The sequence below is a fragment of the Branchiostoma floridae genome, chromosome 4, assembly GCF_000003815.2.
Source record: "Branchiostoma floridae strain S238N-H82 chromosome 4, Bfl_VNyyK, whole genome shotgun sequence".
NCBI lineage: Eukaryota > Metazoa > Chordata > Leptocardii > Amphioxiformes > Branchiostomatidae > Branchiostoma > Branchiostoma floridae.
The window spans coordinates 2,126,751-2,148,912 of NC_049982.1; the positions used below are offsets into that span (position 1 = coordinate 2,126,751).

Genomic DNA, 22,162 nt, shown 5'->3' on the forward strand with positions numbered 1-22,162 from the left:
CTATTTCATTTGCAAGCCGCTCCACTACAATGGAGAAGTCACCACAAAGAGTGTCACCATTGGCATAGCTGGAGTCAGGGTGATCGCCATAATCTTCGGGCTGGGGCCGATGGTCGCCAAACGCCTGCAGAGCTCGGGTGACAGCCTGCTGTGCGCTCCGGAGCCCATAGGCAGCACCAGCGCATCTGCCATCTTCAGAAGCATCTCCCAGGGAGGCATAGTGCTGGCCGTCCTTGCCATCTTCCTGCTCTACTACTTTGTCTTGATGGAAGCCAAGAAACAGCAGGAGAGAGATGTGGATCGCAACCTGTGGCTGTACCAGACCAAGGCCTTCAAAACCATTGCACCGCATTTCATTGTTGTCATGGTGTCGGCGACAACCCTAGCATTCGTGTCTGCCACATTTCGATCTGTCTTCAACGGGGATACGAAAGCGTCAGCCTCACTGCTCATAACAGCTCAAGTGGCCAAACTGCTGAACATAACCGTATCATCAATGGTCAACCCGATCGTCTACAGCTTCTGTCGCCCAGAGTTCCGACAAGCTCTGAGGGAGCTGCGCGGCATGCCTACCGACACACCTGTGGCCCAGGCACAGCCTCCCGTACCAATGCAAGGGCAGGACATGGAGATGGCTGTCTTCAACGTTTCTGATCAAGAGCATGGGGCATCAGGGCACGAATCTACATCATCACTGCCTGCTACAAAGGAGGCCAGGCAACACAGAGAACAGTTACCACTTCCCAGTCCAGTACAAACACAGGCAGAGGTACATGGCCAGCAGGCACCGCCTCCCAGTCCAGCCCAAACACAGGCAGAGGTACATGAACAGCAGACACTACCTCCAAGTCCAGCCCAAACACAGGCAGAGGTACATGGCCAGCAGACACCACCTCCCAGTCCAGCCCAAACACAGGCACATGGCCAGCAGGCACCGCCTCCCAGTCCAGCCCAAACACAGGCAGAGGTACATGGACAGCAGACACCAACTCCCAGTCCAGCCCAAACACAGGCAGAGGTACATGGCCAGCAGGCACCAGCTCCAAGTCCAGCCCAAACACAGGCAGAGGTACATGGCCAGCAGACACCACCTCCCAGTCCAGCCCAAACACAGGCAGAGGTACATGGACAACAGACACCACCTCCCAGCCCACCCCTGACTCAGGCAGAGGAACATGGCCAGCAGACACCACCTCCAGTACAAAAGCAGATACAGAACCTGGAGCAGGTTGCCTTCAGCACCCACAAACATAAGCAAGAGATCTCATCGACACCACCAACGCCAGAAGTATATGACCAGCTTCAAAGGGCGGTTCCTCGCGGTCTAATCAGATTGCAGGCAACACGATCAGAGGAAGATGCCTTGCCAGGCCAGTGCACATAATAGCAGACCTGACCCAGCCGACCCATGTCCCTATCCTCACAGCAAACCGCTAGCTCACCGTCTCGCCCCCAGCACTTTGACAAGAAAACAGCTGCTCCTGAACATAATAGACAGATGGTGGTGAAAAATTCTTCTTGGAAACCAGACATCAACGCAGATGAGATCTACGTGTAAGTGACTTTGCCATGAAAGTGTGCACAGGCATATGGACAGCAGGCACCAACTCCCGGTCCAGTCCAAACACAGGCACATGGACAACAGGCACCACCTCCCAGTCCAGGCCAAACACAGGCACATGGCCAGCAGGCACCGCCTCCCAGTCCAGCACAAACACAGGCCCATGGCCAGCAGGCACCACCTCCCAGTCCAGCCCAAACACAGGCTCATGGCCAGCAGGCACCGCCTCCCAGTCCAGCACAAACACAGGCACATGGTCAGCTGGCACCGCCTCCCATTCCAGACCAAACACATGCACATGGCCAGCAGGCACCACCTCCCCAGTCCAGCCCAAACACAGGCACATGGTCAGCTGGCACCGCCTCCTAGTCCAGCCCAAACACAGCCACATTGTCAGCAGGCACCACCTCCCAGTCCAGCCCAAACACAGGGACATGGCCAACAGGCACCGCCTCCCAGTCCAACCCAAACACAGGTGCATGGTCAGCAGGCACCGCCTCCCAGTCCAGCCCAAACACAGGCACATGGACAGCAGACACCACCTCCCAGTCCAGCCCAAACACAGGCACATGGTCATCAGGCACCACCTCCCAGTCCAGCCCAAGCATAGGCACATGGCCAGAAGACACCGCCTCCCAGTCCAGCCCAAACACAGGCACATGGTCATCAGGCACCACCTCCCAGTCCAGCCCAAACACAGGCACATGGCCAGCAGGCACCACCGCCCAGTCCAACCCAAACACAGGCTTATGGACAACAGGCACCGCCTCCCAGTCCAGCCCAAACACAGGCACGTGGCCAACAGGCACCGCCTCCCAGTCCAACTAAAACACAGGCTTGTGGACAACAGGCACCACCTCCCCAGTCCAGCCCAAACACAGGCACATGGCCAACAGGCACCGCCTCCCAGTCCAACTAAAACACAGGCTTGTGGACAACAGGCACCACCTCCCCAGTCCAGCACAAACACGGACACATGGCCAACAGGCACCGCCTCCCAGTCCAACTAAAACACAGGCTTGTGGACAACAGGCACCACCTCCCCATTCAAGCCCAAACACAGGCACATGGCTAGCAGGCACCGCCTCCCAGTCCAGCCCAAACACAGGCACATGGCTAGCAGGCACCGCCTCCCAGGAAAAATTAACTCTGACAGTGGACTGGAGAAGACTCTTTAGACACAACAAAGGAACTGCATCATAAATGGAAAACATCAGAACAGACATACCGTCGAACTGTGCAGAAAACTGTGTTGACACTGCATGTTAGAAGAGTAACATCTAACAGTGAAGGACAGGTTCAGAAGGACATTGATATTAGGACTACTAAATCAAGTCTAATAATAAGGTGCTTGAAGATCCTAACAGCCACCAAAAGACAAGGTAGGAGATCGCTTCTTTTATCATTAGTGCGTATTGATTTATCTAAACCATTTTATCTATCTATCAACAATTTGTCTCCTGTTTTACCTGATTCGTTCAACATCGTCAAATTATGTTTGAAGGAGTCCTAAATCACAACCAGGACATTAGACATAGTCAGACCATACTTTTCCATTAACCAAAATTCAATTTCCTGAAAACAAAGAATAACTAATATAAATGTACAATACAAACGGGAATTTTTCCATGTTCCAGTTCCATAGTTTAAAGCATTCAAACGGCAACATGTAAAAGAAATATGTAAATATATACATCTGGATGATCCATCTTCTCTAAAAAGTGAGAAAAAGCAAAGTTTTTTTCGAAATACCGGTACCTGAAACAGGGTTTGAGTCCAAATAAGTCCCAATATTAGACAGTAGACAGTGATTAAATTATGGGATTTTGCCCAAAGTTGTCGCCAAATCACATTAGGGTGAAAAAGTTGTAATCATTAATTGTCATGTACATTAAGTGCATATAATCAACAGTTTAAGAAAAAAAGTTCCGTAATACCTTTAGTGTGTATTAGGGTTTGAATCCATTTACTTTCATTTTTCAACATAGGCCAAAAACAGTCTAACAGATTGCACTATTATCATCTCCGCAACGAAGCTTGTCATTGAAAAGTAAAAAAAAAATGGCATTTTTTGGTCGAAAAGTTTTCAGTGAAAACTACCTGGTTGTTTAGGAAGATTCTTCTTTTAACTATGGCCAAAAATTTGCAACTTATTATTTTAGGTCCCATTGGTTATGTATTACAGGGTTGGTAACAAACAGGGTTGTTATGTATTGCAGGGTTGGTTACCGATAACGTTTGTTACAACAGTAGACTTTACCCTTTTTCTTCGAAAGGACTTACCTTATTGACTACATCATTTAGGTATAAGTGGACGTCCCTAGGGACATTTAAAAAGTGGGCAGCTTTTTTTACACGAGGTCAAATAAAAAGCTAAGAAAGCATCGAACAATGGTAACGTTTGCTACAGTCGTTTCTGTACAACATTTTGCTAAGCAAGGTGGGATACAAATGGCAGTCAACAACCATTTCTTGCTTCTCTAGAAAGCCAGAAAAACTGTACAGCGCCACAAAAACGGCCATTTTTAGTCTGTGGATAATATAACCGTGGCAACCATCGAACTTATGTTGGTAACGTTTGTTACAGAATCTGGCGACAGGCATATATACCACCTCACAGAGCCTCCAAAATCAGTGACAGCAGCGATCTGACGTGATCAGGCAAAGGGCCTGGGTAGCCGGTTTTACCTACCGAACAATCATTCTGGGAACTGAATTGTTACATTTTTGGCTACTATTTGGATTCTTCGTTTCTTAGGCGACAGCCATTTTTAGGGTGTGAAATCCCACCCGTGCCTATGATAATCCCCCAAGCCATTAACCAATATGAATGTTGTGGTGCATCTTTTGTAAAACATAACAGGGATTGTGGAAAAAACAAAGGAACCAGTGATTTTGTCTGAAATTTGCTGCATATCAAGTCGCAAAGGCAAGCGACAGCATTTGTTTTTTACATTTAAATGAGAACGAGCATTTGCGTCCCGTTTCTTTTGTATCGGCGATAGACTGTGGCGTAAACCCAGACCGCCAACAAGTTACGCAAACGCCCACGGAAAAACAGCGAATGAGGCTAGCACTTTCATGCGTCAACAAAAAAGTGCACGCCATTATCCAAACATCGTCTTTACTGTACACGATTCATCGATTTCGACCAGTCCCATCCCATTTAACAGAGGTAAATGAACTATGGACGAGGACATTATATATATATGACAGACAGGGTTGTGACTGAGGTGCATGAACTGTGGGCGACTATTCCTGCCGTATTATGCAGCAGGGCCTACTGTGCGTCTTAACTGGTTATATATAACTCAGGGCTGATGCTGACAGGCCCCATGGGTAGCTTCAAAACGGGTCGTGACAACTTATGGAAATGTTGATTACTCTCATTTTCGGACAGGAACAGGCAGCGAGGCAGGTTTCCAGGTGTTGTTACATCAGTTATGATAACCACCCACAAACGAACCAAAAATTAACCGCGGGAAATTGACTGAATGGTTTATTGAATATCAACAAGAACAAAGCAACAGCCTCGCAGGCAAGCACAGGCTGCCTGGGTATTATTGAAAGCCCTTCTTACTTTTCTCAATTTATGTATCAGGCACTTTCTCAACATACTCTGTATTATTCTGAAAGCTTTCTAATTATTCTTTCTACAAATATGGCATATTTCGGCAGTAGATAGTTAGAAAAATGACACATGACACACATTATCACAAATTTCGGTTATGGACGGTTTAAAAGAATGACAACTAAATTAGTTAAGTTAACACAGACTGTCCCATAGACATTGCATTGGATACTGGTGGCTTAAAAAATATGGGCAATTGTTGCCTACCGTTTCAATGCTGCTGCATGAATAAAATTTATTGCCCGACAATCGTACAAGGTACAATGTATGACAACAGCTATCAAACAACTATACGGCAAGGCTAATCTATGCTACAATTAGAACTACAAAATATTATCGACAACAGTATGAGGTTCAATACAAATACAATCATGTAAGGATAATTTTTGAATGAAGCACAGAGAAATGTACTGGCGTTTACCGGATGTACGTGATGTCAATGAATGTAAACGTTGTCACATGACCTTGCAAACCAAGACATTTCTAATCGTTGCAATACACATAAATTAGATATTACGTCTACAAGCAGTAAACTCAGTATTTTCAGGGCATCGTACATGGTACTGAATTTTACTACCTAAACGTGGTTCCAAAACATGAGATGTACATACAGGAGTTCGTGAAGTCACAAATTATTACCGTATCTTTATCACTTAAGGCCCCCTCTCACTTGACGTGCGGCACGCTTGCGGCATTGCTGCGTTCGTTCACTGCGGTACTGTTTTGTTATTTTCTCCGATTTGTTATAATTCAGATATTGCGCAATACGTAAAAGTGTGACATAGAAGACCACAAAATACACAACAAGTAAGAAAATTCGTTCTTTATCTCTGAAATTCGTTGAGCATCTTCCGAACGCAGCAATGCCGCAAGCGTGCCGCACGTCAAGTGAGAGGGGGCCTTTAGGTCATATACATTGTCATGCATTGTACATTGTCATATATTGTACCTTGTACTAGCAAACGGTAAAAAGTCTTTGTCGTCCTCGTCGCTGTAGGGCTATTCACAGGTAGTTGAGCTATTTAAGGTGGGGTCACACATGCGTATATATTCAAGTCCGTTTGAGGTGCGTATGAAGCTCTTAGTCTCTACCAGGCTCCACAGGTCGCGGGAAAAATAGTACAAATTGGACAAATATAGACACATAACATGCCAGATGAGTTAGCTGACCGAGAAGTATGGTTAGCGACCCAGCTAACTCGTCCGACACGTTACCTGTTTACTTTTGTCCAATTTCTATTATTTTTACAACGACCTGTGGAGCCTGGTGGAGGCAAATACATATATGGACTTAAATATATACGCAGGTGTGACCCCACCTTTAGTAATGGCAACATTTAGTTAAATGCTTACAAATACATTGTTCTGCCTTATAAGTTATACAGATTCATTTTTATTATCCAGATATTACTGTACAAAAACGAACTAATAGAAGCGGTATTCAATATTCAATGATTCATTGTTAAAAAAGTCATTTTCGGCAAATTGTCCCTGAAGTTGAGAGCAACAATTATCTGCTATCACGTCTGTAGAAGGAATGTCCACTCAGTAGGGACGTTCGTGTTCACATAAAAAAGTCTTTGTCGTCGTCTTCTCTGGTGGGGTTATCACAGCTAGTTGAGCTAGTAATGGTAACACTTAGTTAAATACAGTAGATGCCGCTTAATTGCACGGCCTATTTGCCAGTGAATTTCGTGCAATTATCCGACTGGTGCAATAATGCGAAGTTATCTAGATGGAAAGCACTGATCTGGGATTTTGGGATTCCATGCAGTTAACAGAAGTGTGCGGTTATCCGTTGTGCAATTAACTGGCTTCTACTGTTACGGTAGTAGAAGAGGTATTCAATATTCAATGATCTATTGTAAAAAAGTCATTTTCGGCAAATTGTCCCTGATGTTGAAAGCAACAATTATATTCTGTCACGACTGTAGAAGGGAAGTCCTCTCATTAGGCCCGTTCGTGTTCACGCCCGCTGATTCTGCAGCGATGTTGTCTCCCGTCCTGTCATTCTGCAATCAGAGACGACATTCGGCATGTAAATTATTTTCTGTCACGACTGTAGAAGGGAAGTCCTCTCAGTAGGCCCGTTCGTGTTCACGCCCGCTGATTCTACAGCGATGCTGTCTCCCGTCCTGTCACTCTGAAATCAGAGACGACATCCGGCATGTCAAAGCAAACAACTTCGCAACAAAAACATCCTGATAGAAAAGACTAGCATACTCGAAAACAACGATTACTTAGATTAACAAAAAATTATAAAAAATGTAATAGAAATGATAATTATTCATATATAAACTATGTTAGATAATTAGATAAATGAAAAATTATTCAAGCTGTTTAATTCATACGTCAAAAGCAGCGTGTTTCACGTGCATTAATATTTTGAAATCAAAGAGAGAAATTTACGTATGATAATGTACTGAAAACCCTAAAGATTATCAGACTCGAAAACGAAGATTCAATTATACCTAATTCACACTTCTACAGCATTGCGGAAGCTGTGCGAAAACGCACGAACCTTATGAAAATCACACGAATCACTATGCGAAAACGTACGAACCTTATGTGATTCGTGTGATTTTCATAAGGTCCGTCCGATTTCCCATTGTGATTCGTGTGTACCACACAAGATACGTACGAATCTCATAAGGTTCGTGCGAATACTTAGGCACCCTTGGTATAACTCACAGTGAATACTAGTTTAGGTATGCGCCCAATGTTTATATACTAGTATTCACTGTGAAAACACGTAGTCACTGAAAAAATAGGTATAACAGATGTAGTCCCTGAGAAATGTGAGAAACGAGTCGGTGAGAAATGTGCTTAATACTTGCAGGAATTGTAAAAATGTGCTTTATACATGTAAGTATTGTAAAAATGTGCTTTATACATGTAAGTATTGTAAAAATGTGCTTTAAACATGTAAGTATTGTAAAGTATGCTAAATACATGCAGGTATTGTAAAAATATGCTTAATAGTAAAAATTTGCTTTACACATGTAAGTATTGTAAAATGTGCTTTAAACATGTAGGTATTGTAAAGTATGCTAAATACATGCAGATATTGTAAAAATATGCTTAATAGTAAAAATTTGCTTTACACATGTAAGTATTGTAAAATGTGCTTTAAACATGTAGGTATTGTAAAAATGTGCTTTAAACATGTAGGTATTGTAAAAATGTGCTTTAAACATGTAAGTATTGTAAAATATGCTAAATACACTAAGAAAATGTGGTTCATATATATGGAAACTGACAAAAATGAGCATAATACATGTAGGTACTGATAAAATGTGTTTAATACATGTAAGTACGGAGAAAATGTGATTTGTAGACGTGGTCTCACTTATATTAATGGCATCCTCTGGGATATAACACCACATAGGCAAGATTTATACTAGAATATCATTGAAGTTTAATAGGATGAGTTATGTTAAGTTACAGTGCTACCCGAATTAAGTGGTGTATAGGATGACGCCCAACTCTATTTCTGTAGTACTCGGCCACAAAGCTTAGTGCAATCACTTCAGTCGGGGGCTAGTCCACTGGTAGTAGCGTCTGTTCAACTTTTATATACTCTTCCCCAAATGCTGGGTGCTAACCAAATGCTGGTGCTAGGCCGAAAAAGCATGTGCCATTTTAAGTCTTTGGTATGACTCGGTCAGGGTTCTAACTCACAACCTGCTGGCTGCAAGGCAAATACTTCACTAACCTGGCCACTATCCTAAAATATTAACCTATATATAAACTCTTTGTTTGCGACGTCTTACCCTCTACCAGGCTCCATATGTCTCTGGAAAACAGTAGAAATCGCACATATATGAACAGATAACATGCCCGAGGAGTAAGCTGGGTCGCAAACCATACTCCTCGGCCTGCTAACTCGTTTGGCTTATATTTGTCCAATTTTCACTATTGTTCCAGCAACTTTGGGGCCGTCCTGCTAGAGATGAAGCCTTCCACACTGACCTCATGACCTCATACGGAATTGAATATAATACGCACTTGTGAACCTTTAGACTGAGGACATGATACTCACATGTACGTGTTCCCCCTGCCTCCTGTATAACACCGCGGTAACACGACCACTGCACCCAGACATGTTCAGACTAAGAACATGATACTCACTTGCACGTGTTCCCCCCGCCTCCTGTATAACGCCACGGCCACACCCACCACGACCCCTGCACCCAGACATGTGAGGGCGATGAGCGCCCCGAACGTTCCCCGCTCCGCCACAAGACCCCACGACTTGAACAGGTTCGCGTACTTCGTGTCTATCAAGGCCGTCTTGGGAACCAAACAGAAAACGGAGAATGGAAACAAAGTGGCATCGTGTGTGGCGTATTGGAATGGAAATCTATAGGTCCCGAGTTCGATACACGGTACAGACATACACAGTAAAAGTTGTCTTTTACCTCCCCGACCGAAGTCAGGTACCCATTTTTACACCTGGGTGAAGTGAAGTGAAGTGAAGGCACTTTGTGCCTATCAAGGCCGTCTGGGGATAAAATAGAAAAGTAAGAACTGAAACAAGAGGTCATATAAGGTCAAAGGTCATATGAGGCCAAATGCGCTGTACGACGTCAGTCCTTCTCGACGAGAACAGTCCGGATGTGGAACTCTTTACCAAGTGAAGCTGTGATTGCCGATAGTGTGAACATATTCAAAACAAGATTGGATGAGTACTGGGAGCAAAGGAGATACCCGGGAATGAAGGAGGTTGTGTCAACAGGCAGTATGCCTCCTACAACTAGACATCCTCAAGGTATCCGCAAGCGTCGTGCGTGGCGTAACTGTTAGAGTGTTGGGCTCGAAATCTAGAGGTCCCGAGTTCGATACTCGCCGTGCCCCGACGTTGTGTCCTTTAAGGAATTCGAAAGGCACTTTACACGAACTTCCCCACTTCACCCAGGGGTAAATATGGGAACCTGACTTCGGTTCGGGAGGTAAAAAAACAACCTTTACTGTGTATGTCTGTACTGTGTACGTGGCACTGTTAAAATAAGTTACTAACTTGAGTGCAGTGCCACATAGTCCTCGTCTGTACAAAAGCAAAATAGTAAAATAAAGTGAAAATGATCTTAATCCAGGTTACCTAACAAAATTAAAAATCTAATCTTCCACTGGTCGTGACAGAGAAGGCAGACTCTATGTAAAGTATCTACAGGTTCATTGTACCGGGGAAATTCCCCTAGCTCTTCACGACAAGCACAATGAACAGTGGACCACGGCTTAACGTCCTGTCCTAATGACTGCAACCCTTTCCAGTAAAGTGCATGTCGGGTGTGCGACACAGTAGGGATTCAAACTTCAAACATCTGTAGCAAGCAGGGGGAAAATTGAGGCAGGAAGGGAGCAATTGCGTTTTTTTCCATATCTAATACAGATTCTGTTGATACAGAGTACAAAGATGGGAGCATATTAACTTTGATTCAACTAAATTTGACAGAAAACTCACCTCACTTAGCCACATGACCGGGAAGTACAGCTTACGGATGTTCTCCGTTTCTCTGAAATATTGAGAATCATCAAGATGAGCAGCAAGAAAATAGGTCACCCCGGACTCTTTAAAAAGCAACGTTACTAGAGTCCGGGGTGACCTAAAAAGGACACTGTCGGACGAATACGGTCGGTATCCGCTCGACCATTGTGACATGTTCAGGGATTGGTAGATGTTTACGGGTTACCATTCGGTGTACTCTATCTCCGTCGATTCTGAGATTGCTCGACCTTCTAAAGCTAAGTGTCCACAAAGCCTGTTAAATGTATAAGTGACTGCAGTGCCACATTGTCCTCCTTCTATCCAAGAGCACAAAAAGAGTGCTTACCTGATGTGTGGCACTGGTCTGACGTCCATGTTGATCTGCACCCTTCTCGCCACGTTCATCGCCAGGCCTGTAGTCTTCACAAACAGGAGAGGACACTTCAGGTTCAGTCTTTAAACCCTCAAACACCCGTCTGGGGACCCCAGGCGTAAAGTTTGAAGTGCAATTTTTAATCTTAAGAACATTCCTTCCATGACTATGTCAGTCCATATCTGCTAAACACTTCAGGTGCTGCCTTCTTTAAAGTTAGGCCACACTGACTTAAGTTTATGGATGACATCCTCTGGAGACCCCAAAACTAATGCATGAGGGCGAAAAAAAAAAAATCCAGCAAAGAAAATGTTGCTACATCACAGGGCTAAACACTCGTGCAATTTTTCCAAGGCTTGGTTTGTCTTCACCTCCAGTAAGACTGAGAGACAGTGGGAGCCGTCTGGTCCAGGTCGTTGACCTTATTTGTTTGGAGAGGAAAAAGAATAGGAAGCACAAAATAGCAAAAGGAAATAGCAAAAACAATATGTTTACCTTCCGTGAAAGTAAACATAACGAAACTGCGCACCCACCGGTTCAACGTCGAGGAAGGTCTGATGCTTGAGTTTGTCCGGCTGCAGACCCCAGACGGTGTCCAGCAGACTCGGGTCGCCCTGGTAGAAATGCGGCAGAGACAGGACAATCGGCGCGCCTGGCATGGGGGGGACAAACGTTAAGGTGGTTCACACGTACGTACATGTTCATGTCCGTATACGTACGGCGTCCTTATGGAAGTTTAAACCAACCTCTACCAGGGTCCATATGTCACTGGAAAAAAAATAATAGAATCGGCGCTCCTGGCAGGGGCGGAACGAACGTAAGGACGAGTTAAGGTCAAAGGGATATGAAAACCACCAAGGAATGAATGAATATAAATGAGGGATGAATGGACGAACGAATAAATGAATGACTACATTGATGACATAACCACCAATGAACGAATGCATTAATGAATGAATGAATGAATGCATGAACGAATGAATAAATGAATGAATGAAAATGATTGAATGAATGAATGAATGAACGAATGAAAATGATTGAATGAATGAATGAATGAATGAATGAATGAATGAATGAATGAATGAATGAATGAATGAATGAATGAGTACCCTGATGACAGGGCCTCCCGTCCATGAGCCCGTCCTGTAGGCACCTCCCCAGACAGAAGCAGCGGTTGTCGGGGTTCTTGTCTCCGCTCTGCATAATGTCCGGCCGCGCCGTGTACCGGTACACAGGGATGTCCCGGGCCGTCTGCTCCGACTCAAACACGGCGTGTACCGATCTGTGGGGTTACAACAGACGAGTTACTGTTCTGCACCGAGCTGTAGGGTTACAACAGAAGAGTTACTGTTCTGCACCGATCTGTAGGGTTACAACAGAAGAGTTACTGTTCTGCACCGATCTGTAGGGTTACAACAGAAGAGTTACTGTTCTGCACCGATCTGTAGGGTTACAACAGAAGAGTTACTGTTCTGCACCGATCTGTAGGGTTACAACAGAAGAGTTACTGTTCTGCACCGATCTGTAGGGTTACAACAGAAGAGTTACTGTTCTGCACCGATCTGTAGGGTTACAACAGAAGAGTTACTGTTCTGCACCGATCTGTAGGGTTACAACAGAAGAGTTACTGTTCTGCACCGATCTGTAGGGTTACAACAGAAGAGTTACTGTTCTGCACCGATCTGTGGGGTTACAACAGAAGAGTTACTGTTCTGCACCGATCTGTGGGGTTACAACAGAGGAGTTACTGTTCTGCACCGATCTGTAGGGTCACAACAGAAGAGTTTCTGTTCTGTACCGATCTGTAGGGTTACAACAGATGAGTTACTGTTCTGCACCGATCTGTAGGGTTACAACAGATGAGTTACTGTTCTGCACCGATCTGTGGGGTTACAACAGAAGAGCTACTGTTCTGCACCGATCTGTGGGGTTACAACAGAAGAGTAACTGTTCTGCACCGATCTGTGGGGTTACAACAGAAGAGTAACTGTTCTGCACCGATCTGTGGGGTTACAACAGAAGAGTAACTGTTCTGCACCGATCTGTGGGGTTACAACAGAAGAGTAACTGTTCTGCACCGATCTGTAGGGTTACAACAGAAGAGTTACCGTTCTGCACCGATCTGTGGGGTTACAACAGAAGAGTTACTGTTCTGTACCGATCTGTAGGGTTACAACAGATGAGTTACTGTTCTGCACCGATCTGTAGGGTTACAACAGATGAGTTACTGTTCTGCACCGATCTATGGGGTTACAACAGAAGAGCTACTGTTCTGCACCGATCTGTGGGGTTACAACAGAAGAGTAACTGTTCTGCACCGATCTGTGGGGTTACAACAGAAGAGTAACTGTTCTGCACCGATCTGTAGGGTTACAACAGAAGAGTTACCGTTCTGCACCGATCTGTGGGGTTACAACAGAAGAGTTACTGTTCTGTACCGATCTGTGGGGTTACAACAGAAGAGTTACTGTTCTGTACCGGTCTGTAGGGTTACAACGTTCGCATCAGTGTTTGGATTGTCAGTGGACTCCAGGCTTGTACCCGAAAGAAAACATGTGTATCCCTTTAAAACCCTATGAATTTCGCAAACTTCTCTCCAATACTATACTTAAGTGCCAATACGTCGACAGAAGAGTTACTGTTCTGTACCGATCTGTGGGGTTACAACAGAAGAGTAACTGTTCTGTATCGACCTGTGGAGTTACAACAGAAGAGTAACTGTTCTGTATCGACCTGTGGAGTTACAACAGAAGAGTAACTGTTCTGTATCGACCTGTGGAGTTACAACAGAAGAGTTACTGTTCTGTACTGGTACACAGGGATGCAGTCCCGGGCCGTCTGTTCTGACTCAAACACGGCGTGCATCGATCTGTAGGGTTACAACAGAAGAGTTAGGCCCGATCTAGACACATTTTTCCCGATATAGCCGCATCCGTCGATATCGGCGGGGCCGATATCGGGGCGCATCTAAACACATTTTGCAAATGCAAATGGTAGCGCGGGATATCCGCTCGTAGCGCGGAACACCCGCGGCGCGGAACATTCGTGACCCCTTTTGACCTCTGGTGACACATCCCGCGGATTTCAAAATGGCGGGAATGCCGCTAGCTTTTCCACTCGTTATCAATCAGGTAATGTTCTTTCTGTATCTCATGCGCGTGATCTTAAACATGAGACGCCATGCAAGGGTAGGGCGCAGGAGGCGATTGAGATACAGGGAGAGACGACAGCGGCCGGCTAGAGTGAACGCAGCGTTCTTTCTCGCTGCCCTGATTGTGGCGGAGGGTGGAGAGCCTGTACACCGGGGTGTTCCAAGGAATCCCGCGTCCTTTTGGGATCTCCTCCTCCGACCATACACTTATAAGAAAGGCGGTTTCTGCATGGCTCCATGGCTACTGTTCAAACACGGCGTGCACCGATCTCTGGGGGTTACAAACATTGATGAATCACTGCTCTTAACGAACACAAGACAAATAATGAGCATGTGCGGGAAGTACTGAGCTCTGGATCTCTACAGGACATTGGAAGGAGAGCGACAGAGAAAACTCTGGAAGGAAAACATTGCAAAGTGGACGTCACTAAACCTCCTGAAAAGACCTACGAGAAAGATGAGCCTGGAAACAGCTCTCTATTTTCATGTACTATGTATTGTTTTTTTTGGGTTTTTTTTTGTTTGTTTATTTATTCGCACACAAGTATTACATTAAAACACAAAATGATTGAATGAATGAGTACCCTGATGACTAAAGCTAAGAGCACAACCCGCCGTACGTACAATTTGTCCGTATGTTTTGGGTAGGAAACGTCCGCCACGTATTTTTGAAAACGTTTAGGCTATACAGGGCAGGCGCGTCGCCCGTACTGGCACGTACACGTGTACGGGGGCGAATCCGCAGCCCGATGGCACACAAAGTTTTGCCTGCACGTGAAGTTCTACGGCGTGTCTGCGTGCTCCAAAATCCCAACGCGTTCGTGCGGGGGCGATACTTACCACTTACGGATCCCAAAAGATTGCCCACGTTTTGGCACGCAGACAGCGCGTATTTGCACGTAGGCGGGTTGTGACCTCAGCTTTACAAATAAGCGTCTTGATTCGACTGCGACCTGCCAGAAAGAGAAAGAGAGAGAACCGGACTGAAATCCAACAGCCCAATGTTTCCGTACCTGCACATGTCCGACTGGAAGACGTAGATCGGTTCGGACTTGTCTTGGATGATGGGGTACATGGTGCCCACTGCAACACAGACATAGAAAACAATAGGATACGTCAAAAAGCAGTTATAACGTTACTCAAGGGACTGGATATGATCCAAATCATGTCTATTGTAGTTGCTTGAGTAACTGCTTTTTATCATAGGAAACAACGTAAAGTAATCCCCTTTACAAAATGAAATACATTTATAGCAAATGTAATTACGACTACCATGTAAAATTTAAAGTATTGTCACATGTACCTTACTGGAAAGGTAAATATAGTTACCTGTGCCTTGCAGTAAAATGAAATATGGTTACCTGTGCCGTATAATTATGGTAAAATGAAATAGTTACCTGTGCCTTACAGTTAAGGGAAATATAGTTACCCGTGCCGTTGATCATGTTACATGTCCCAGTCTTGTTCCAGTAGTTCACTTCTCTGCCAACAGAAACCACAAAACAAAACGTTACTCTGAAAGCTACACAATGTCTCTTTGCTACATCATGTATCGTACAAAGCTAGCAAACATGTAGCGTGACATCATTCTAGTGACGTTGAAGAAGAGTGATGGGTGACACTCGTAACGTCAGGACGTAATGTCGGAATCTTATCGAGTTTTGGAGAATCATTATCTTTGTCTTTAGATATCCGTGCCGTGTCGTTAAGAAAGCCCTTGCTAAATACACGCTAGGTTAGTTGCTGTTAACACATGACAATACATACAATCAAGCTCCCCCTGGGCAAAAGTCCTACCACGTGAGAATCCTACTGGGTGCATACGATTACCTCGAGCTTCATCTGCCCCGCAGAGAACCTAAACTAGCTACGTTGACAAGGCACAAATAGACTAGATGCCAGGTTATAATGCTATAGACGATGTAACCTTAGTTCACCATTATTACCTCCATGAAATGTCATGGAGGTTATATTTTACCCAGCGTTTGTGTGTCTGTCTGTCTGTCTGTCAACAAGATAACTCAAGAACGGCTTGATGGATTAGTTTCATATTTGGTGTGTTGGTGGGGTGTGACGAAAGCTAAAAGTGATTAGATTTTGGGCCCCCTAGCGACTTTTCTTGGTACTGCAGCGCCACTTCCGGTTTTGCTATCTCGTGTTCTGAACAAGATATGGTCCCAATTTTTGGGTGTTAGATAGCTCTTGTACTCAGGAATAACTGACATAAGTTTGGGCCCCCTAGCGTCTTGTTTTGGGATAGCAGGGGCATTTTTGTCAGAACCTTCTGAAGTGGATAACTCAAGAAGGAAACAATGGATTTTCATAATTTTTGGTGTGTAGGTACCTTAGACAATGTTATACAAGATAAAATACAAATTATGCAAAATTAGATTACATTTGCATAATTAATGAGCTTATTCTATCATAGCAGTTTTTTAATGTATCTCTTGTACCGGACATGATATGGTTTTGATATTTGGGTGGTAGATAGCTTTCAACGTCATGGCAAAGTGGGGCAAGTTTCAGCCCCCTAACATTTAATTATGGAACTGCAGGGGTGTTTTTGTCAAGACACTCCAAAGAGGATAACTATAGAAAGGAATGATGGATTGCCATCATTTTTGGCTTGCAGGTAGCTTAGGCAAAGATGTTTATAATGATATACATTTTATGCAAATGAGGACTTAATTTGCATAATTAATGAGGAAATTGTACAATTCCATTGTTTTCAATAGTTGAACTTAAGTAAATGTAACACATGTAATCTATGATAGGTGAGAGATAAGCAGATACCAAATATGCAAATGAGGAACTGATTTGCATAATATATACAGAAATAGCAAATCCACATAATGACTAATATTGGGAATTTCATAATTGTGACATGTGTACGTTAGTCAATAATGAACATCGCCATACATAAATTATGTAAATGGTAGTCATTTGCACGAAATTTACAAAAGCTCTAAATTTTCATGGAGGTATGAGGTCGCCGAACTCTAGTCTATGTATGAGAATATATGCAATATTGTTACAATACAGGGTATTTACAATATCTTGATTCTTGAATATCTTAAAAACAACAGATAAAGGTAACTGCAATGTTTTGGAATATTTTATAAACAACGGATATAGGTCACCCTGCGGATAAAGGAGAGCTAACGTCAGTGATGACGTACCTCATGCCGTTCCACCTGTCGATGTAGGTGTACTTGCGCGGATCGGCCTGCCCGGTGTAGATGGTGTACACGCCGTCGGACGCGTTATACTGCCCGCCCATGATCTGGGTGAACATGTTGTTCAAAATACACGTTAGCAAGGAAGTTTGAAATAATTTTATTATGTAATATAATAAACACTTAGCAGAGTTCTAGCAGGCTTTCATCTTTTGCGGTGCGGTTTCAGGAATTTTCACAATGGCTAAGGTTCTCAATTCGCCTGCTAGAACTCTGCGAAAGAGACTATTATTTGAACAAAGATTAAGTTGGAGGCTAAAAAAATATTGCATCGAGTCTTTGACCGCCCCACTGTAGTCCTCCTCACAATTCAAGAAACCAAACACCCAGATCACGTGACCGTAAGGACATTTGACGTCAGCAGTTGATCACAAGTGCCAGGAATTCTATACCTTCCCCCGTATGGTACCCTTCCTAAATTCATCACACTTGGAGTCCTGTTCAGTGCCCAGTACCTTGGCTTTCTCCAACTTTTGAAATAATGCTGGAACAAAGCTCTTCCACTGTTATGTGTGAACATTAATTCTTCTTCTTCTTTATTGATATTCAACATAACATATGGTGGCAGCCTGAATGACGTTGTTATCCACCACCACAGATGAGTTTTTATGCTGAAACAAGTCATAAAAGAAAAATCTTCAGAACTCACCCTGAAGATGCCGAACGTGTCGTCCTTGATGAGCTCGGGCGCGAACGTCTTGGCGAGCTTGAGGAGAGGCTCGTGGTACCCGGACAGCATCTCTCCTACCGTGTGGGTCACGAACAGGGACTCCCCCGTCAGCAGGAGCAGGAGGGACGCAAGGTCCTTAATCAGGTCCCGCTCGTTCTCTATCCACTCTGACAGCGTCTGAAAGGGGGGAGGCAATGATAAACATTCGCAACTTGCTACTGTGAGTATAAATGTCAACTGAATGTCAACTGAAGTCACAAAAAGAAACGATACGGACAGCAGGAGTACAAGGGACGTCAGGTCCCGCTCGTTCTCTATCCACTCGGACAGCGTCTAGAAGGGGGAGGTGGGCAGTAGGGGATATGTGTGATTTGTAACTTGCAACGGTGTGTGTAAAGCCGCGTTTAAAACAGTCATGAACAGGGAATCCCCGTTGGAAGGATCACCAGGGACGCCAGTTCCCTAATCAGGTCCTGCTGGTTCTCTATCCACTTCGACAGCGTCTAGAATGGGAGGGGGGCAGTAGGGAACATAACTACATTGCTATAGCTGTGACAGAGACATAAGTACAGTGTGTAAAAAAATTGTGACAGAGACAGTCATAAACAGAGACGTCCCTGTCAGCAGGAGTACCAGGGACCCCAGGTACTTAATCAGGTCCCGCTCGTTCTCTATCCACTCTGACAGCGTCTGAAAGGGGGGAGGCAATGATAAACATTCGCAACTTGCTACTGTGAGTATAAATGTCAACTGAATGTCAACGGAAGTCACGAAAAGAAACGATACGGACAGCAGGAGTACAAGGGACGTCAGGTCCCGCTCGTTCTCTATCCACTCGGACAGCGTCTGGAAGGGGGAGGTGGGCAGTAGGGGATATGTGTGATTTGTAACTTGCAACGGTGTGTGTAAAGCTGCGTTTAAAACAGTCATGAACAGGGAATCCCCGTTGGAAGGATCACCAGGGACGCCAGTTCCCTAATCAGGTCCTGCTGGTTCTCTATCCACTTCGACAGCGTCTAGAATGGGAGGGGGGCAGTAGGGAACATAACTACATTGCTATAGCTGTGACAGAGACATAAGTACAGTGTGTAAAAAATTTGTGACAGAGACAGTCATAAACAGAGACGTCCCTGTCAGCAGGAGTAGCAGGGACCCCAGGTACTTAATCATGTCCCGCTCGTTCTCTATCCACTTGGACAGTGTCTGGAATGGGTAGTGGACAGTAGGAAACGCCAAACATACATTGTTAAAACTGAAATTAGCGATTTTCGTCAAAAGTTCCTGTCAACAAATGGTTGCCGTGGCAACACAAAAAAATTAAATTTTTTCTTTGTGAAATTGTTGCATTGTTGCCAACTAAATCTTAGGAAAACTTGCCAAATTTGGTGGCTCTAGCGTAAGCCGTTCTGGCGTTATTCGACACCAAAGTTGGAGCAGGCCTCAAAAGTTAACACGGGAGTTCAGAAATAGCTCAAAATAAATCCGTCAGCTGATCATGATTCATATTCGCTACAATATTTCTAACTCCCTACGTTATGTGGGCGTGACAGAGTTGTACTGCAGTTTGTGTATAAATCGCTAGGTGGTTACCATGGCGGCGATGTTGATGCTGGTGAAGGTGTCGTTCAGCGTGCCTGCGGACATGCGCGGGACGAAGCGGTAGGACTTCAGGTCCACGTAAGAAACCGTGTCGTTCCCGTGGAAGGTCACGTTCACCTTGTGCCTGACCTCACTGGAAACAATGACGTAACAAAGGTCATTAAGATGATGAAACAAGGATGTTGAATTCCATCAAACTGCAATACTTTGAAAATTCGCATTGCGTTCTGAAATTTAAAACCACAGTCCGTCGACATGACTTCCCTAAACACCATATTTTCATAAACAATGGATATAGGTTACCCCGCGGATAAAGGTAAAGTAGCATTGCCGTTCGCGGCGCTCTTTTAGACTTATATCACATTATGAACTCCAAGTTTCTCTCTGATTCAAGTTTCCAGGCCGGGTTACTAATTATGTTTTCCCTGATAGCTAGGGAATATACATTTTTTTCTTCTATAAAATCAAGCAGATGTAAGGTGGCAACGTTGTTATTTTTTAAAATTTTAACAAGCCAAATGGTATTATATATTATAATTCTATTAGTGACCTGGTCCAAAAACCAAGTAAATGTAGGGCGAAAATGTTGCCTTTCTACTATATATTTCCTGAGGCTAACGTCACAATTCCAACCCGGGGCCCGGCATGGCTCTTAATGGAAACGAAAAATAGAAATGTGTACGCAAAAATACGCACAAATAATGTCCACGGCTATTCTCTTGACGCCTTGTGTATTTTGCTGTTTGTTATATCATACTTTTCGTTCCTGAAAACTGCCCGGTCGGGCCCCGACTTGGAAATGTCACGAAAGGCTTACCTGTACGTGTAAGGCCCCTTTTCGAGAAAAGCCGGTTTCGCCCCGTTCAACACTTCGTCCTTGTTGAGCAGGTCGAAGAAGTAGAACTGTATGTAGATGGGGTAAGGGGGGTCCTTCCAGCGGCGGTACACAAACTCGCCATCCCGCAGAGCCATCAACTGAGAGGGAAAAGTTTGCTTGTTTGTTTGTTTGTTTATACGTTTCGTCAGTCAGCTCGAAGCTCAAAGCTGCTTTTTATTGAGGCCATTTTCATAAGGGGAAATCATACAACAAAGATACATATATGCTTTATAGGTCACATTTCCAAACCGGAGCCCGACGGTGCAGCTTTCGGGAGCGAAAAGAATAAAATAAAATACATCAAAATACACAAATGTCGAAATAAGATTCATGGGCATGATTTGTGTATATTTCTAGGCATACATTTTAATTGTTCGTTTCTTAAAACATCCTGACCGGGCCCCGCTTTGCAAATATGACCTAAGCCTAAGCGAGCACGCTACCATAGAACTGTTGCAAAAGATGGAAAATACGAGATTGAAAATTTGTATAACAGAAACAAGCAAATCAAGATAAAACAAAAACAAAAGTAAAGCGCAAAGGTTGGGCTACTTCATTAATGATAAATGTTAACGTTCTGGACGCCCCTTTGTGAAATTATCTATTCTTTCAAAACAGATCCTTTCAAACATGCTAATTGAGAGCCATAGGTGAAAAAAATAACATGTTTGAAACTTTCCCATTAGGAAAGCTTCTTTACAAATGGAAATGTTAATATTTACCTAGACAAACATGTCCCTCCCCGTACGCGAGTGGGCTAGTCCTAGGCGCCAAAGGTCACCCCGACACAGGGTCATCGTAAAACAGCTGATCGGCAAAACAATCATAACAGCTGTTTGGCCTAGTTAGGCAAAAATAGCCTCGATTGTTTACATCTTCGGCTGTTCGCTTGTTTGTTTGCGTGCTGCAGTCCCCATCGATTACTTTAAGATATGGAGGCCCCTGTATTATGTTAATAAATGACTGACAGTTCCAATATTTTCTCGCGTAGTTCAGAGCTTTGGAGACAGTACAGAATAGCGGATGCTTGGAATGGATAACAACTGTCCTAGATCTATATGAGGGTTAGACTGGCCTGTGGAGTCCCCATAAATTTGGTTTGTGGAAACCTCGTTGATTTGGGGTTTTCATCACAAATTCTAACCCGGAAGTGACCGCTGCCCTCCCCCAAGGGCACGTTCGTCGGCAGATCAGAGGGATATCCAGAACGCGTTCCTTCGCTTGCGACGTGTTCTGGATAATCCCAGAACTGGTAGAATCGCTTCTGGGATAGAAGGGGTGGTGTATCCCAGATGGGATAGAAGGGGTGGTGTATCCCAGATGTACAAACAGATGTACTTTGCCTTCTCCCGGTACACAGATAGTATGCACAAACTCGACAGGTCGTGCTCTCCTTTATTAAGAAAGTTGACACTTCCAATACATCTCTTGAGGCTAGAAAGATGCGATTGACTCAAATCTGAAACAACAGTGAAACCCAGCACCAACAGACTGGCGAAATAGTAGACGTCAAACAAGGACAACAACAAGGTTATAGTAGGAGTAGATTCATCCCTCAAGCTACCGACACCTTGCA

At 44.3% G+C, this 22,162-nt stretch overlaps 2 protein-coding genes across 2 annotated transcripts in view; one reads left to right on the plus strand and one right to left on the minus strand.

Moving 5' to 3' along the window:
• The first annotated feature begins 1,569 nt into the window (after positions 1-1,569).
• LOC118412970 (thioredoxin domain-containing protein 2-like) lies at positions 1,570-2,571 on the plus strand. The gene has a single exon (XM_035816062.1). It carries the CDS (start codon positions 1,570-1,572, stop codon positions 2,569-2,571), a length of 1,002 nt encoding a protein of 333 aa, XP_035671955.1.
• A 4,191-nt stretch (positions 2,572-6,762) lies between these two features.
• Positions 6,763-22,162, minus strand: part of LOC118412971 (lysosome membrane protein 2-like) — a 15,717-nt gene continuing 317 nt past the window's right edge. The window contains exons 2-13 of the mRNA XM_035816063.1: positions 20,527-20,684; positions 19,701-19,842; positions 18,090-18,287; positions 17,384-17,487; positions 15,634-15,686; positions 15,218-15,287; positions 12,163-12,335; positions 11,587-11,705; positions 11,027-11,100; positions 10,657-10,798; positions 9,324-9,485; positions 6,763-7,204 (exon numbers count right to left, since the gene is read on the minus strand). Of these exons, the coding sequence (XP_035671956.1) occupies positions 7,115-7,204; positions 9,324-9,485; positions 10,657-10,798; positions 11,027-11,100; positions 11,587-11,705; positions 12,163-12,335; positions 15,218-15,287; positions 15,634-15,686; positions 17,384-17,487; positions 18,090-18,287; positions 19,701-19,842; positions 20,527-20,684 (1,485 nt within the window). The 3' untranslated portion in view covers positions 6,763-7,114. The remainder of the gene's footprint in view (positions 7,205-9,323; positions 9,486-10,656; positions 10,799-11,026; positions 11,101-11,586; positions 11,706-12,162; positions 12,336-15,217; positions 15,288-15,633; positions 15,687-17,383; positions 17,488-18,089; positions 18,288-19,700; positions 19,843-20,526; positions 20,685-22,162) is intronic.